This window comes from Triturus cristatus, chromosome 12 (genome assembly GCF_964204655.1).
Source record: "Triturus cristatus chromosome 12, aTriCri1.1, whole genome shotgun sequence".
NCBI lineage: Eukaryota > Metazoa > Chordata > Amphibia > Caudata > Salamandridae > Triturus > Triturus cristatus.
The window spans coordinates 49518409-49536633 of NC_140595.1; the positions used below are offsets into that span (position 1 = coordinate 49518409).

Sequence of the window (18225 nt, forward strand, 5' to 3'; positions counted from 1 at the left end):
CTGGAACGTCTGGTGCGACGGCCCCTGCTGGCTTCCTCCCCTACCGTAGGGTCTCCTCGAGGGATTGCCTCGCCTCATTCCCCTCAGCTGTAGGGCCCCCATGGACCTCGCCGTTTCGTTTTCCTTTTTCAGCTGGGTGAGCTTCTCGTCCACTGTTGCTCCGAACGGTGTCTCTCCGTTGAAGGGGGTGCCAAGGATGTTGTTCTGCACCTCCGGTTTGAATCCCGAGATTCTTAGCCATGCATGCCTTCTCTCGGTGACCCCTATGGCCATGAGTCTTGCTGAAGTCTCTGCCCCGTCCAACGCCGTCTTTATACACGAGTTGGCGATGTTCTTGCCTTCGTCTATCAGGTGTGAGGCTCTCTGGCGGTATTCTTCGGGGAGGTGCTTTACTAGCTCCCCCATCTCGTCCCAGTGCTGGTACTGGTGTCTATTGAGGAGTGCATTGGAATTCGCCATGCGCCAGTGCATTGCGGCGTTCCTCTCGACCTTTCTTCCTGTGAGGTCTATCCTCCTGCTCTCCTTATCAGGTGGTGGGCCCGAAGTTGCTGGTACGTTGGCCCTTCTCCTGGCCGTGGAAGCTATGATGGAGTCGGCGGTCACGCTACCCTTGATGTAAGGGGGGGGTCCAGGGAGGAGTGCTTATATTTCTTCTCTGTCCTGGGCGTGATCGACCGGCAGGTCGCTGGTTCCTTGAAGGCTTCTCTCCCCTGATTCATCACACTTTGTAGCATGGGGAGGAACTGGCTCCTTGTCTGGATGGGGAGCAGGGTCTCGAGGAGAAAATCGGCTTTCGGCTTCTCCTCGTCGAGCTTGACGCCGAAGGTTGTTGCTGCGCTCCTGACCACCATATTGTACACCCCGATGTCGTCGGGTGGCGAAGGCCTCGAAGGGTACGTGTCCACGGGCTCCTCCGGGTTTTCGGTGTCGAGATCCTGCCATTCGATGTCGTGGCTGGTAGATGGCGCCGAGTCGTAGAACGACTGTTGGTCTTCTTCCTCGGCTTCACCATCATAATAGGGCTCTTCTTCCTCTTCGAGATCCCTCGTTAGTCCTTCGGTGTCGAATTCGTCCTCGACCTCGACGACGTCCGCCGATGAAACCGTTGGAATCTTGAATTCCTTCATCTTGGCGTCGAACTCCTTCTTCCTTTGAAGGATGTTCTCCATTTCGGCCTCGAGCCGCCTCTTCTTTTTCTCCATCTCGGAGATGCTTTCGGCGTCGACCGCGGGTCCTCGATGAAACTTGCGTCGACGTCGACCGTTCTTTCTGCGTCGATCGGCCCGTTTCCTGGGTTGTCTTTGACGACCCTTGCTTTTCGGCGTCTTTCGGCACCAGGGAGTCCTTTTCTAAGGATCCGCTCGGCCTCTTGTCCATGGTTCCCCCTTTGGTAGTCGAAGTTTTCGGCGCCGGGGCTCCCTTCGTGGACTTAGACTCTGATTTTCTCGAGTCACCCTCGTGTTTGAGGTACTTTCTGTTTTGCGCTCGACGATTCTCTTACCTAGTCTTCTTTTTTCTTGTCGGTCTCTACGACCGTGAAGTTTTCGGCTGTCTCGGCGACATGGTCCTCGTCGTCCGTGGAGAGGCCCAGATCGTAGAGCGACGGGGCCTTCCCCTTGTCATCCATGCTGGCGTTGGCTCTTCTCTGCCGATCTCTCACCCTGAGCGTCTTCGGCGCGAAGGCTGAGCAGGCGTTGCAGTCCTTACTCTGGTGTTCGACCGGTAGGCAGAGGTTGCAGACCGGATGCTGGTCTTTCTGCGCGAACTTGTGGTGGCAGTTTGGGCAGAACTTGAATGGCGTCTTGTCCATTGCGCTCAGGGCCTCTGAGTGCGCATTCTCCAAGCTCATCGAAGAAAAAGGGCGCTGAACCTCCTTTCTTCGCGCTCCTGATGAAATCTCTTCCTTTCCTGTGATATCCTCTAGTATTTATCGACGAAACTCGCTTTTCTTTCTTCTTCCTTAGAGTGTAATTCTGGAGCTTCCCGATGACGATCCAGACCCAACGGCGGAAAAAAGAATCTGAAGATGGCGCCCCAAAGGTGGGACTTCCGCAGGAAGCACGACGACGTCACGGGAGGTGCACCAAATGGTGGTCGTCGACGCCCACCTGGGCTACAAAAAAAAAAAAAACAAAGAAGAGACTACGAATCCGGACCCAACCACAAGATCGCGGAATAATGCACAGCATAGTGAATCCAGAAAGATTCACGCTGCAAAAATACAGCTTTCCTTCCAGTCGGCGTCAGTACAAGGGCAGGATAGGACGCTTTTCTCTCATCCAGGCTGCAGCCAGCCAGCCACAAAAAAGAGGATATATTTTATTTGCGCCCAACTTCATTCGCTACCATTTTAAATGTCCCTGTTGCATTGTAAAGTGAGTTTACAGGTTAAATCTACGTCTATCTGATCCCTAGGTCTGGAAACACACAAATAAAAAGCAGTTTTGTTTGTATGTTAAACCAAAAACATTTATAGAGTTGATTGCTTATATTTGCACAATATGGCAACACTACACGCACAAACCAGAAAAGCGTTTTGTCCAATTTTGGGGTGGTGAGTGTATTTTTCCCAAAATGACAGATGGTTGGGCCACAGGGGTTACACTAAAATGTAATTGATGTAAACTACAATTCCTTTCAGGGCAGAATCATGAAGTTAAATAGGTTAGCGTTACCAGTGGAGAAAACACTGGATGGCAACGATTACACAAATTTTTAAAAGCCTGTAATATAGTAAACAAGTGTGCATTTTCAGCTTAAGAATACGGTTTGGAGCCTGCCGCCTGTTCTCTGTTTCTCAGTGCATAAGTGCGCCTGTGTGCTTTACTTCCTTTACAGCCTTTGTTACACTTGCCAGGGCAGATAGGTACCTAATACAGAGTGGTTGGCAGCATCCCGAAGAACACAGTTTTATCTAGGCAGGTGAACGAATATGTGTAATGCGGAATCAGTTATCAAGCCATTTAAGCTGTCTTAGTTGCCGATTCAGTGCAAGACATCAGTGTATGCTTTTCATGTGATAACCAGGACACGGGTGACCAAAATTGTTATTCCAAATAGGAAGCGTGTTGTGCATGTGCCGAGCCATGAAAGAAGCTACTCAACAGACCATGCACTGTGGCCTTATAATGTAAGCATGCGCCTTTCATCAGAATTCTTAAATCGCTGTGAGGCAATTCTGACCTCCCAAGTTAGCAAATATAGTTAAAATATGAGGATTATAAGAACGCGAATATGAAAATATCAATTGAACTTTTACATTCAAATTCCATTAAGCATTCAGTCTCCTGGGCCTTTGTGCACGAAAATGAATACAAAAATTAAAAATAGTTTTACAATGATGTGAGTTTAGATGGAGAAAATGTTTATGTTCAGAAATCCATGTGCTGGGAATTGGGTGTACAGAGGAAAAAAGCTTTATATCACCACCACTCAAGATCGCATTGGGAAGTGAGCCATTCTATAATTCAATCTTAGACTACTGGCCATAGAATGTCCATGCCAACTCATTCCTTAGTATTTTCACCTACCCAGTTTGTACAACAGGAGTACAGGTGTGTTTGCTGTCACCAGTGTGTTTGTAGAGAGGATTGTGTAAGCGATGAAAACAGTCAGTATCCCTTCTTAATAGTATGGACTGAATGGCAGACCTGGTCATCATCTTTCTTGCTAATATTTAGGCTCAGTGAGCAGGGTGTCCAGGATGAGAACTATCAATATCTCTTGTTGGTTTGGACTTAATAGCAGATCCTGACTATCTTTCCTACAAATATTTAGGCTGTCATAAAGGCACCTACGCAAAAACCAAAGGAAATGATGTACGGAGTGTTGAACATTGCAAGCACTCACCCCCAGTCAACTGATCTGGGTTTAATCCATCACCGTTCCTTAGCCCACTCTGCCACCCCAGTTCAGACATGGCCATATGCAAATCAGTCTGACCCTGTGCCTCATGGGAACAGTCCAGCCCGAACTGCCAAGCCATGTTTTCCCTGGACCGGAAACAAGCTTCCTAGGACCGGTTTCTGGCATTTCAGCCGTCTCCAGCCAGGCTTGCTTGAATCCAGTGGCAAAGTGAGCAAGGGACTCACGTCTGAGCATACCCTGCCAACTTATGGCGAACAAAGCAAAAACCAAAAGGAAATGATAGACTTAATTATTCCAAAATTGCTTTTTGTCCTCACCATTTCTTCCATCTTACTGAAATGCCATACAGGGCTTTATATTCTTGCTTTTACTTATTAAATAACCTAAAGACAAAGACTTGAATCTGTACAAATTCCGTTAATAGAACACTACTGCCCTTCCTTTAAGAGCCTCCGTCAGATAACCCTCTGAAAAAAAGCGGACAGTCCTGATTAAATATGGCAGAAGCTACTAAATTTGGCTTCAAACAAAATATGTAGGGCTCACTTAACTCCGTCATCATTCTAAGATGGTTGGTAACAGTTGGCAATACTGGGCCTGCTGTTACTGATGCAAGTTGGTATCAGTACCTCAATTAATAGCCATTATGAGTTTTTCGCCCTGAAAAATGGAATAGCTGGCGGGTCCTTGAATTGCGGGGCACTTTACTGCAGAGATTTAATAATTCGGGGCCCTTTCCCGTCACATCTTCCACTTGCTTTTAGCTGGTGAAAGATGTGGGCAGAAAAGAATTTAGTAGTACCGAATGCAGGTCCACGCAAAGTAAAGCTTAGAGTTGTCTGGGGTAGTAATTCAGCAATTAGCATGTGAAATTACCACTCTACACAACTCAGACCGAGGGCCAAGAGTTCATCTGCCTTGGCGCTTGCATCACATCCCCAGTTTGTGATAATTTGCTATGAAATTTCATCATTGGCTTACTTACACCCTAGTATGCTAAACAAGTTCAAATTGAACAGTTCTAAAAACTCTCTTTACAAGGAATGTCCCATACTATAATTATGTACCATCAGACTGCCCAGACTCACATGGAATCCCTGAGTTTTTTGCTGCAGTAAATGTCATCCCAGGGAGGAAATACTCATGTGAGGGTTGACGGAACACTTCTCTTGATTGCCACAAAAGCATAAAATCTTTGCACACCCCTACATGAAGGAGTGAGGTCAATGATGTATCAGTAATATCTCACTGACCCTAGCCCTCAAAACCTCTCTCCTAAGTCTGCAGTTCAAGCATTGAGCCACAAACGCTACCACAAGAGCAGAAGCATTTTCAATATTATATACAACTTTATGCCTTTGACAAAACCAATAGTCCTGGCTTCTTGTAGGAGTAATGTTACTTGTATTACATTTCTGGATGCAATGACAGAAGCAGCAACATATCAGTCAGATGGCACACTATGCTAAGCACAGATTTTTAGCTTTATTGCTTTTAAGCCAATCCCTTCATTGCATTGGCCACGCCCCGTTAAAACCCCCCTCATTTTTTCATCCCACTTAAAGCTCTGGTCCACACGTGCTGTCGGGTTCTTGGGCGCAAATAGCCTTGGCTGCAGCACACAGAGACCTTACTCTGCTGTACACAAAGGAAAAAAATTAGAAGGAACATTGGTTACAGGAATTCAGAATATAGAGGTTTGTTCGCTATTTTGCAGATATGCGATGACTGCCGCTAGATGTTCTCCTCTAGAAGTCAAAGATAAGGCAGAGGTATGTAAATAGAGTAGGTAGCAGACAATGTCTTAAACCTTTGCTGTTGAGGGGTTTATATCTTGAATGGCAATAGTGAATGAAACGTTTCCACTTTGCAGCATAACAGGCTCTAGTAGCAGGTCTTCTTCCTTCTTTAAGAATATCCATACCACTGTTGAGGTAGATTTAAGTATCCAAATTATAAGACCTCAGGAGCCATATCGGAAGATTGAGAGATATGGGGTTTGGGTGCCTTATTGCTACCTGGTTTTGGGTTAGAAGGTCCTGTCAGTTGCGAATTATCTATTGTGGAACTGCTGAGAGCTCCAGTAATGTGGTGAACCATGGTTATCTTGCTCATGAGGATGCAACTAGGAGGAGGGTCAGAGACTTCTGCCAAAGTTTGTGGCTCAAAAACAGAAGCAGTGGGGGAGGTGGAAAAGCATGAGCAAATATCCCTGACCAACTCATCCATAGTGCGTTGCCCTTAGACTGTGGGAACCTGAAGGCAAAGTTTGGGCATTTGGTGTTTTCTGCAGTAGCGAAGAGGTCCAAGTCTGGTTGAGCCCAGCGTTGGAAGAATGGGAGAAGGACTTGTGGGTTGGGCTCCCACTCGTGGACTAGTTGGCACCTCCTGCTGAGATCTGCACATTTGTTGTCCACTCCCAGTATGTACTCTGCTAAGAGGTAAATGCTGTGCTCGAGAGCCACCTCCAGATGGTCTGGGCTAGATGAGATAACTGAGATTACCTGCTGCCCCCCTGTTTTTGCATAAAATATATATGGTAGTCATGTCTATTGAGACCTAATGTGCTTTTGAGGTGAGGAAGGAATACGTTCAGCGGTGGATGAACAGCTAACAGCTCTAGGTGATTGATATGGAGATGAGTTAGACTGGGTGCCTAGTGATCCTCTATAGGTAACTCCTGTGAGTGCGCTCCCAAACCTGTGAGGTATGCATCCGTTGTAATGGTCCTCTGCGGAACTGGGTCTAGGAAGCGCCATAATTTTAGAATATGGTTGGTATTCCACCACGGTACAGAGTGGTAAGCTTGACGGCTGATCAACAATAGATCTTGCCGTTGACCCTCCACTTGAGTCCATAGATACATTAAGCATTCTTGCAACAGACACATTAAGTCTGGCATGTGGTACTATGGCTACCCGTGCCAAGGACTAACGATTGTTCTAACGGTTATATGTTGATGAGACTTAACTGCAGAATAAGTGTTTGGAAGGATTGAATCCATGCAGCATTTCGGTAACTTATCCCAGTGTGCGAGCGGAGGATGGCTCCCAGGTCAGGTTCTATTTGAAGAGGATGGAGGTGTGACTGGACTACACTGACTGAAACCTAGTCGGTGAAGTAAGTTTATGGTGGTTTGAGTGTGTTGGAAACAGCTCTGATAATTTGTGCTCTCGATGAGCCAGTTGTCTAGATTAGGAAAAAAGTGTATGTTTGGCCTGTGCAAGTGAGCTGCTACTACTGCTAGGCATCAGGTAAAAACTCTAGGGGCTGTAGTGACCCCATATGGAAGTACTATGAACTGAAGGGGCTGTACATTTAGCACGAACCGGAGGTACTGGGATGTGTTGGGTGAATTGGAATGTGGAAGTAGGGGTCCTTTAGGTCCAATGTGTCCATGAAGTTGCTTTGTTGTAGTGGAATGACATCTTGAAGAGTGACCATGTGGAAGTAGCCCAAGAGAATGTACTTCTTTAGGGGTCTGAGGTAGCGGATTGGCATTCGAGACCAGTTCTTTTTGGGAATAAGAAAGCAAAGTGAATAGATCCCTTAGGGCTGTTGTATTGGCACTAGTAGTTCTATTGCTCATTTTTGTAGAAGAGCTTGAACTTCCCCTTTGAGCAGCTTCTGATGTTTTGTTGACAGTCAGTGGGTGCACAGTGGAATGTTTGGAGGCGTGGAAGTGAGCTCCAGGTAATAACCATATTGGATAATATCCAAAACCCACAGGTCGCAGATAACATTCAGTTTTGTGGCAGATGTTTTATAGAAACCACATCCAACTCTAGAATTGTTGCCTCTGTCGGATCCTTTATAATAACCCCTAGGTGATGTGGTTTGTGACTGGGGACGCTGAGAGGAGGTGGACGTGTCTGTAGATGTGGGTTTTGCTGCTCCACGATAGGGGGAGCAACGAAAAGTATTTAATTGTGTAGGTGTTTGCAACGGCCCCATAGCTTTGGCCATTTTGTTATCTTTTTTATTTTTGTTCAAGTAGAGTATCTACATGAGGACCATCAAAGGGAAGATTAAAGAGGTTTTGTTGCACTTCAGGCTTAAAACCTTAAGCCAGGCATGCAGTCCAACGAGAACATTTATGTTTATGCCCCTTGCAGCTGTGTCGGGAGTGCAGCGAAGAGGCATCTGCAATTAGTTTACCTTTTGAGGCACTCTCATATGCCTGCTTTTTGTACTTTGCTGGCAGATGTGTGAGCCGCCCCTCCATTTCATCACAGTGTGCCCTTTTGTAACGGGAGGGGAGCCAATTCTCCAGTGGTTGGCTGATTGGGAAGCCACTCTTTCCTGCAGTGTCCATTTTCCTACTTTGGTTGTCTGGCAGGGGCACCTCACCAGATGTTTGTGAATTTGTCCTCTTCTTTGTTGTTGCGACAACTAAAGAGGTAGGTGTTAGTTGGCCCTTTATGTATGTTGGATCGGTAGGAGAGGATTTGTATTTTTTTTTTTGTTAATCGACCTCTGGTGTGATGACTCGTGACTTGACTGGGTCTTTGAAAATGTCTGGTGTATGTCACAACATGCCTTGAGTATCGGCAGGGATTAGGCTGAGCACTGGATGGAGGAAAGGGTCTCAATCATCCTCCAGTGGTTTGATGCAGTGCTGACCCTTGTGATAATTAGCCGCCTTACCTATTATGTAGGTAGTGGTATCGTCTGGAGGGGAAGGCTTTGCTGGAAAATCGGTTGCGATCATCCCATGTCCCTCAACAAAGTGAATTGAACCTTCTGAAGAATATGGTCTGTCTGCAGGAGGCAGAGGTGGTGTTGAGTGTGCAGGTGGTGCCACAGACAGTGGAGGTGGGCTGAGGGGCGGTTGGCTGGTAGCCTTATCCACTTTTTTTCCCAGTGCTTTGGTGGGATAGTATCTCCAAAGCTTCTTCAAAAGAAAAGTATTTTGGCTGGCTTTACCCCGGTATGAGGAGGTTGAGCTAGAGTACGGCCAGTGTCTGGATGTATGAGCAGGTGTTTCTGCCTGATATTTGTTTTTGAAATGCTTTTAAGGCTAGGAAAATGGCTAGTAACTCCAAGAGGTTGATGTGGAGTAACTTTTGTTGAGGTGTCCACCTGCCCTGTATGGTGTGATGTAGTAGGTGAGCTCCCCAGCCGGAGAGCGATGCGTCGGCTGTCATGACTATTTGAGGAACTGGCTCGAGGAACGGTCGCCCTTTGGAAAGGTTCTTGGTGTTCCACCACTGCAGAGAGCGATGGGTACGACCGTCTACCAACACCGGATCTGTTAGCTGACCTTGAGCCTGGTTCCATTGGCATGCTAAGCACTCTTGGAGAGGACGCATCTGGAGTCTTGCATGTGGCACTATGAATATGCAAGAGGCCATCATCCCTATGAGTTGCATGAACACTCTCTCTTACAGCTAATGTTGCGGTTTGAACCTGTTGAGAAGAGCTTGGATGCTCGCTATATGGGCGGAACTGGGGTAGGCGAGCGCTCTTGAGTCATCTATTGTGGCACCGAGGTATTGTTGCGTGTGGGACGGTTGCAGCTGGGACTTGGCGTGATTTATTGTGAACCCCAGGTCGTGAAGTTGTTGAATAGTGGCGTGAGTGTGTTGTACACACCGATTGTACGATTTGGCTTTTATAAGCCAGTCGTCTAGCTGTGGGAAGACATGCAAGTGTTGTATTCTTAGGTGTGCTGCCACGACTGCTAGGCACTTGGTAAACACTCTTGGTGCTGTGGTGACTCCAAATGGGAGTACTTTGAATCGATAGTGCTGACCGTCCACTACGAATCTGAGATATTTCCTGTGAGCGCTGTGAATGAGAATGTGGAAATAGGTGTCCTTGAGGTCTAGAGTAGCAAGGAAGTCACCCTAGGAAAGCAGAGGGAGGACCTGCTGACGTGTGACCATGTGGAAGTGGTCTGAATGTAAATATAGGTTTAGGGGTCTGAGGTCTAAAATAGGCCTCAGAGATCTGTCCTTTTTTGGTATGAGAAAATAGTGGGAGTAGACTCCCTTGTTTTGTTGGTGCAGGGGAACTGGTTCTATTGCACCTTTTTGTAGGAGGGAGATTACCTCCTGCTTTAACAGTAACAAATGTTCTTGTGACATTGGACGGTGTTTGGGTGGTATGTTTGGGGGGGTAGATGTTAGTTCGAGACAGTAGCCTGATTGAATGATTTCGTGGACCCACCTGTCTGAAGTGATGTTTATCCAGGTAGGGAGAAATTGGTGGAGTGGAATATTCGGGGGGGGGGGGGGGGGGGGGGGGGAGTCACGGGGTAGGTGTGGAGGCAGAGCGGGAGGAGTTTTTATCTCTGCCTTTGCTATTATTCCCCCTGTACCCGCCCCTTTGGTAACCCCTAGTAAAGGTGGATTGTGCGGGAGCTTTTTAAGAGGTGGAGGGGCTTTCAGAGGAGTAGCCCCGATGGGTGCTTCTAAAGGATGAGCGACAAAAGGACCGTCTGGGAGCTTGCGATTGCAAGGCTCTCATGGATTTGGCGGTGTCTGTATCCCTCTTCATTTTCTCGAGGGACACGTCTACATTGGGTCCAAATAGGTGTTGCTCATCAAAAGGCTGATTGAGTATAGAACTCTGTACTTCTGGTTTAAAACCTGATATACGTAACCAGGCATGCCTGCACAAAAGGACACTGGTGTTGATTGCCCTTGAGGCGGTATCTGCTGCCTCTAGGGCACAGCGAATGGAGGCGTTAGTGATGGCCTTACCCTCTTCGACTAGTTCACTGGCCCTGTTTTTATATTTGTCAGGGAGGTGCTGCATTATGGACTCAAGTTTGTCATAATGTGCCCCGTCATACCTGGCTAGGAGCGCTTGGGTGTTAGCAATGCGCCAAATGTTTGCTGCCTGTGACGCTGTGCGTTTGCCAGAGGCGTCTAGGAGTTTTGATTCCTTGTCTGGTGGTGGTGCGTCACCTGACGTTTGGGAATTTGCTCTCTTCCTGGCATTAGAGACTACTACGGAGTCTAGTGGTGCGGGGCGCTTAACGTACACTGGGTCAGTAGGGGCAGCTTTATATTTCTTTTCTATTCTTGGGTTAATAAACCGAGCCCTGATGGGGTCTTTAAAGATCTCTGGGGAGTGCTTAATGACCCCTTTAAGCATGGGCAGTGTTGAGGTGGACCTTTGTGTGGTATCAAAGGTATCCATAAGAAAATCCTTCTCTACTGGATCTGTATGTAGGGCTACCCCGTGGTATTGGGCAGCTCTTTGAGGGAGCTGGTTGGGGGTGGGGGTGGGGGGGGGGGGGGGGGGGGGAGGCCTGGAGGGATAAATATCATCTTGTGGGGCATAAGGGACATCTGGGACATTGTAATCATCCCAGGGGTCAGGGGAGCCAGTAGGAATAGGGTCCCCAAGGGGTTGATCGTCCGCACCTCCCCCTGCATCATCTCAGGTGTTGTCATTATCAACAAATGGGGTAGGGGATGGTGTGGGAGAGTGGTGTGGTGGGGGAGGAGGAGGAGAAGGAGGAGGAGGAAGAGGAGAAGGAATCCTTAATGGAGAGGTAGCAAAGTCTCTCTTCTTTGGCGGCGGTGCGGACGCAGGCATGTCAAGTGGTCTTTTCTTGGTGCTGAGCATTAAATCACCAGTCTTAGGATCCTTCATTAGAGTCTTTTGGGTAGGATCTGGTCGAAACAGTTCATCTGTGGGAGACCGATCCTTCGGAGCTGAGGGCTTTGGTGCCATAAGTTTTTTGGGTGTCGACTCAGTAGCGGTTCTGGGCTTGGAACCGTGTAGTTTTGAAGTCTCTTTAGGAGTTGGAACCAGTTGCTGTTTTTTCGGTTCCGAAGTCTTCTGTTTGGAAGTATCTGGGCCTTTCGGAGGGCGTTTTTTAGTTGGCTTCCAGGGTGTTGTCGGTGCAGAGGAACTGGTGCTAACCTTCGACGCAGAGTGCTTCGATGTGGGAGCAGGGGTCAGCGTGGATGAGGTCGATTATGCCTTTTTCTTCGGTGCCGGATGTTCAGTACCAAGGGTAAGCTGACTCGAGCATGAGTCGCTTAAGGCTTACTAGGCTTCTTTATCGGGCCCGAAGGCGGGGCATGGGAAGCCGTGTCTCAGCATGCACCTGGGCCCAAAGGTGGAGGTGGTACCAAAGCCTTTTTTGACAGTGTCGAGGGGGTGTGTAGGTCGGGGTCGACGTCTGTACTCACTGCCCTTTGAGCTGGAGGGATGTCTTCGACGTCGGAATCATCTGCTTCGGAGGTGCTGATGATGGCTTCGACTCGACCCTGCTCCGGAACATCGATGCCCTCTTCAAAGATGTCGTCTGGGATCGAAGATGACGAGCGCGCCATTGTTCTTCGAACTAGTTGGTCCCGGATGGTCTTTTTGGAGCGGAAGGAGGCACAAGCTGGACAGTCTCTGGCCTCGTGCTCCGGTGAGAGGCAGAGGTTGCACACCTCATGTAGGTCGGTGTGGGGAAAACTTCGACCCACATCGAGGACACTTTTTAAATGGCGTCCTTTCCATGAGCCGGAGAGGAGGCCCGGGTAGGCCCAAAAGCCTTGTCAACGACCGGAATCTAAGACTTCGAAGTTGAAGGGTCGCGTGTGGCTGAAAACGCGATCGAAAACAATACCGTCAAGATGGGAAGGATTGCGCGTCGAAAAAGAAAACCGTTAACGGTTCCGAACTGGAACGCAAGAACACATCCGAGCCCGATGGCAGAAAAAAAAAACAATCGGAGGATGGAGCCGATGCCCATGCGCACTACGATCCAAAGGAGGAGTCACATACCTCGTGACTTTCAAAGACTTTCCAAGACAAAAACAAGTGCAAACATCCGGGCCCAACACCAGAATGCGATCTATGCACAGTGTGTAATCTGCAGCTCATATGCCTCGAACATCATTTTGTCAGAATTGGTTAATCTGTCCTTGGAAATGGGCACGGTGCCGGAAACCCAATCTTGATCCTTCTTGTATAGATAATTTTGGTCAATTTCCCTGCTCCAAGATTTAAGTAAGGTGGCAGAAAAGTATGTGAATATATGTCGGTCAGAGATCATGGAACCCAACTCAATACAGCATCACACACAAACTGATTTGCGGACAAAGCACAGTACAGCCACTGCTCTATTGGCGGTAGTGGAGGATGCAAAACAAGAAAGATCCAGGAGCACAATAGCCTCTGTAGCACCCTGTTCCAAATTGCGGCCTTTGATACGGTTGACCACTCTATACTGTTGGCTAGAGCCGGAGTTATGGGGAAAGCCCTAGAGTGGGCAAGTCCTTTTTTAAAGAAACAAACATTCCAGTTCTTTTACAGGGACTGTCCATCGGAAATTCTGTCCTTTGCTTATATTTTATATACATCTCCAACCTTTGGCAGAATTTGTGGCTCCATTTGGAATCGCTATTGTTTTTTTATGCAGACGACACTCAGCCCGGACCCTTTAACATCCAACCTTAAAGCCTGCCTGGAGCAAGTAGGTAGCTGGATGAACAAGTCTTGCCTAAAGCTCAATGGAGCGAAAATGAAATTGAAGATTCTTGGGAACAATCTCTGTCCAGCAAGGTCTAGGCTGGCCCACTGGCCTGGATTCCTCTCCGACCCCTAAAACGGTTATGAAAAGGTTGGGGATGTGGCTTGAAAATACCCCGATTATGAAAGCCCAAGCCACAAAAACCGCAGCCAGTTGTTTTGGAATGCTGCGCAATAATCTAACCTTGCTCCACCAGACAAGTGGCGTTTTAGGCCCTTGGCCGCTTCCATCTAGATTACAGTAATACTTTTTAACTAGGGTTTCATAATTGAGTTACCCGGAAAATACAGGTCGTGCAAAATGCAGCTGCACGCATACTGCTTGGAATTCCTAGATCATAGTAAGACAGGGATTGAGAGACCTTCACTAGCTCCCCACTGCCCAAAGAGTGGAAATTAAATCACTATGCATTGTCCAACGGGCTTTACAAGGTCAAGGCCCGCTGGCTTTACACCAGCTTGTCACACCTTACACCCACAACAGTTCACTTCGATCTTCAAACCTCCACTTGGTTACCACCCCTACTATCTCAAGAGCTAGAAGGGGTTATTGATCCTTCAGTTTTAATGTAGCAAAGCTCAGGAACTCTTTCCCGGTCCATCCGAGCTATAGAAAATTAGCTATGCAGTCGAAAAGCTTGGCTTTTTATTTAGATCAGTTTTTAGGTGTTCTCCCTGCTTAGTTGTGGTGCGACCTATTGTCCAGTGCTGGGATGCCTTCAGGTCGCCATGCGCTTTAATAATTGCATAAATCGAAATAGAAAAATAAAAGCATTGTTACATTGCCGCCAGACGCTGGTCTATATTATCACTCTGTGAGGACCCTACGATATAGAAAAATGACTGCTAGAGAACAGAGGCACCCACAGGAAACCAGAGAGCATCAGTACTGCCCTGGATTATCTATAGGGGAACAAAGCTAACCAAGGTCTTCATGACATTTCCTTTTAGGCCACACTGTAAAGAGATGCTAGGGGGATTTTCTTCAACACAATTTCTGTGGAACTGGGTTCATACTGGTTTTAGTGTGCAACTTAAGTGTTAAACAGAAAACTGTGAAATATTACAAAGTGGCTCATAAAAGACAGGTTACCAAAACCTACTTACCAACTACGACTATTTGGTTCTGAGGGCTGCAGCTCCTCTCTTTCTCCATTTTTATCGGGCACCACGAGCCATCTGCGAGATACTCTATTTCGTCAGTATCCTCACATTCAGTCAGGATCATGGAGAGCAGCCTAATAGTGCAAGAAAAAAATCCAAACACATTAAGAGTAACATTTTGTTGTCCACTTTTTAAAGTACAAGAGTTATTCATTGAAAGCATGGCTTTTCAGTTGGAAGCAGTACGAGATTTGGACCCAGATAACTAATGCAGAGTAAGTGTAGGTAGTTGTGCCCAATAATGGAGCCTAATTATACTTATACATACGAAATGTCCAAATGGCCAGCATCATCTTAGCATCTTTTTGCAGCAAAGAGAAAGTGGAAGTTGGAGAATAGCAAGCTTGGAATAGCGTACAAAACCTCAACACCACTTTGGAGCATTTCTACATTTAGCTTTCTGAGCATCAACAACCCACCTGTGGATTATCTTGGAATGAAAATGATAATGGGCAAACTTGCACTGAGCTGTTTCACATACTTCAGCAAATGGTCCTGTTAATGGCTGGCATTCCCTGGAATAATCGGGAATTTCTGAGAACGGTAGTTGCTGAACATCTACCTGCAGATCTCTTTGGGGACAGTGCTAAATGTCTAGACAGATCTCCACAGAGTACTCGGAAAGTCCAGACAGATTAATGTGTGGAAGGAGCAGATTAGCAGGCAAACCTGCAGCCAGGTCTACACATCCAAGACCAACAACTGATCCTGCCCAACCAATATCCAAACAAGGGTTGCTCAAACAGATGCCAGAATTATTTTGCAGGATCGAAACATGCTGAATGAAAAAGAAAAAAAAAAAAATGACTTACCTGTAACTGAAGTTCCCCAGCATTGATCTTTCATAGGTTCACATGTTTGAACCATCCCAGTCAAGCTGGGAGTCCCACGGAATACATAGTGAGCAGTACACAGGACCAAAGGGTTCTGTTGGCACCGGAATCTGCGTCGGTAGGCAGCGATACGGCTCGCCTGGGATGAGAATAGGGATGGTGCCAGCAGCGTTGGGTCTCAGCATGAGGGCCAGTCCCGGAGAATGTCGAAGTGGCACGATCAGCATCAGTTCGGATCAATTACTGGACGGGGAGTGAGGGAGGTGGGTTCAATCAGTGCTGGAGCCACCGGCACGGAACCGTATTGAGCACCCCCTGAGCCTCCATGGCCCGAAGGAGTGCCGGTAGGGTCAGGCTGCCCAAATATGAGGCACATGGCATCATAGAATCAGTTGAGCTGGGCAGGGATCGCTCCAGCTCCCGGGAAGGTGGGGAAGCAAGGAGCTGAACCAGGCGCAGGTTCAGCCGAACATGGCCTAAAACGTAGAGACTTCTCAGTCGCGCCAGCCGACCGACGGGAGAAGTAAAAGCATGCTTCGACTGCTGATATGCTTATCAGACTGACTTAAAGACTTCGAGGGGGAGGACAAATACTTGGAGGCTACTGGAGCGGTGCCCCGACCTTCCTCCCGATATAGAACACCAGGACGAATGATACCATTCCAGGCCTCGGGCTGCAAGTAGCTTATGGGGCCACTCCCTAAAAGCTTTCAGAGCCATGACCCGGCAGTCAAAGCACGACTTAGTAGTAGTCGTGCTCCACGCATCAAAGACGAACCAGAAGGGGATCCGTTACCAACATGGCGCAGTGACAGGCGCCACATGGCTGAATATAGAAGTCTTCTTGAAAATCCTACACACTAAAATAGTTCAGGAAAAAAAAAAAAGTCTGTCAAAAGTAACAGAGGGTAGCCCTCTTCATGCATCTGCACTAACTGGCGCGGAAAGAAAAAAAAGAACTGATGTCAGCGCTCCGAGGTGTCACCTATTTAGGTGACGTGGACGTCACAACGGCGAAGACGCAGAGCCAATCAACTCCACCTACCAACGCGCAAGGGCATTGCTCAAATAAAAAATCTTCCAGATCCAGTCAGATTACTGCTGCACTTGGCTGAAGGCTATACGCAGAGGAATGGGTCGTCCATTTCAAGAGGGGAGCAGTGCCCAACCCTTGTACACGTCCTTTGGCCAACTTCTTGAGTAAGGGCAAATAGATTTAAAAAAAAATAAACTGAAAAAGCATCAAGGCTAAAATATTGTTTGCAACACCTCAACATTTATCAGAAATACCATAAAAATAGTACATTTGAAGGTGTGGTTATGACCCCCACCCAATAAATCATACCTTGCGCACAAATGCACTACTTATGACCTCACAAAATATATATCCCTAAATAAGAGAAACAAACATCTTAATATCATATCACAAACTAAACAAAATGACACTGAATCCGCATGAGGTCATCCACAACGTCAATAGCCAGGTTATGCACATAACACAAGTGATGCCATCCATATTGTTTGTGATGTAATTTCTCACACTGTGAAAGTGAATTGGAAGGCTAGGGTATTGTGTTTAACACGGGGACACGAGAAACGGTTAATTTAGTGAACCATAACTGGACAATTTCATGTTTTGTTATATTTTGCAACCTTTCCAATAAAAGTCCATGTACCTCCACTCCTCCCTGAAAGTTTGGCACACAAGCAGGGGCCAAGAAAAAGAGGAGGAGAGCGCCTCGTAGGTCCAACTTTGCTCTCCTTTCTATTAAAAAAATAGCTTAACCGAATCACAACAAATTTGGCAGAAAGGTAAAACTTAAGAAAGTGTGCTCTACGTTATTTGGTGCAAATCCCTTCAGCCATTTCAGAAATTCACATTTAAACAGGTGCTAACTTTGTCTTGCAATAGTCCGATGGTACTGTAAATTAAAAAAATTAGGGGCTCTCATTTTCTGAGGGAGCTTTTTCTACCATCTGGTTTTTTGTACAACGGGTTAAAGGCTGTGCGTGCCTGGGTAGAGGGGAGGCCATCCATGAGGGTTTGGACACAAGGCCTGGCTGGAGGTCAGGCTCTGTAGCCAAGCCCCGCTGCACACTGTGGGTTGGCCACCTGCAGGTGGGTGGAGGGTCTGGCCCAGAGACCAGGCCTTGCGCCAACCTCCTGCTGCACATGGCTGGAGGAATGGAAGACAACGGACAGGTGATCGGGTCAGTGACATTATCTTGTTTTGAATTGGAAATAGCCCTTAAAAACAGATGGTGCTCTCAGTAGTCCTAGGAAAAGAATAAGTATAAGCTCACCCATCGATTATTAGCTGGTCATAAGGTGCACCCTTATCACAGACAGGACACATCCACGTTGGCTTCTTCTCATTCATCTGCAAGTAGAAAACTGCATCGAAACATTGCAGATGTGCACAGGTTTCTGCTCGACATGGCACTGTAAGTCGCATTTTCACCAACTGAAAGGGAAAAGCCACATAACCAGTGTTAATCAAGCATTTTGTATCTAAACACTTTTCTCTTGTGTATTAGTATCTCACTGATTTTGAATGTGGGAGAGGTCTGTCAGTGTCTCACCTAACAAGACACCAGCATCAAGAAACAGGTTTTAAGAACACCCAGGTTGCAAGGTTGGAAACGTCAAAGATTAAATGCACCTAAACATTGTAAATTTACTCTAGGAATCTATCTAAAAAGTAAAGCATTAAATACTTCTTGGCAATCCAGCCTATGGTCAGGGTTGATAGAGAATGTTGCCATAGTTGGCCTTTCAAAAGGTTAAATTCTATAGAAGCTACGTGTTAAGTTTCCTAGTAAGGTGGGTTATTCTTAAGCTGTTTTCAGATTGGCAGTTGTGAAACAAGGAGGA

General features: G+C 47.0%; 1 protein-coding gene across 6 annotated transcripts in view; it reads right to left on the bottom strand.

The window, feature by feature from the left end:
• Positions 1-18225, bottom strand: part of PIAS4 (protein inhibitor of activated STAT 4) — a 132879-nt gene that overhangs the window by 15828 nt on the left and 98826 nt on the right. For all 6 annotated transcript variants that reach the window (XM_085639074.1, XM_085639076.1, XM_085639079.1 and 3 more), the window contains 2 exons: positions 17655-17815; positions 14461-14591 (listed from right to left, as the gene is read on the bottom strand). In XM_085639074.1, coding sequence (XP_085495200.1) covers positions 14461-14591; positions 17655-17815 — 292 coding nt within the window. The remainder of the gene's footprint in view (positions 1-14460; positions 14592-17654; positions 17816-18225) is intronic.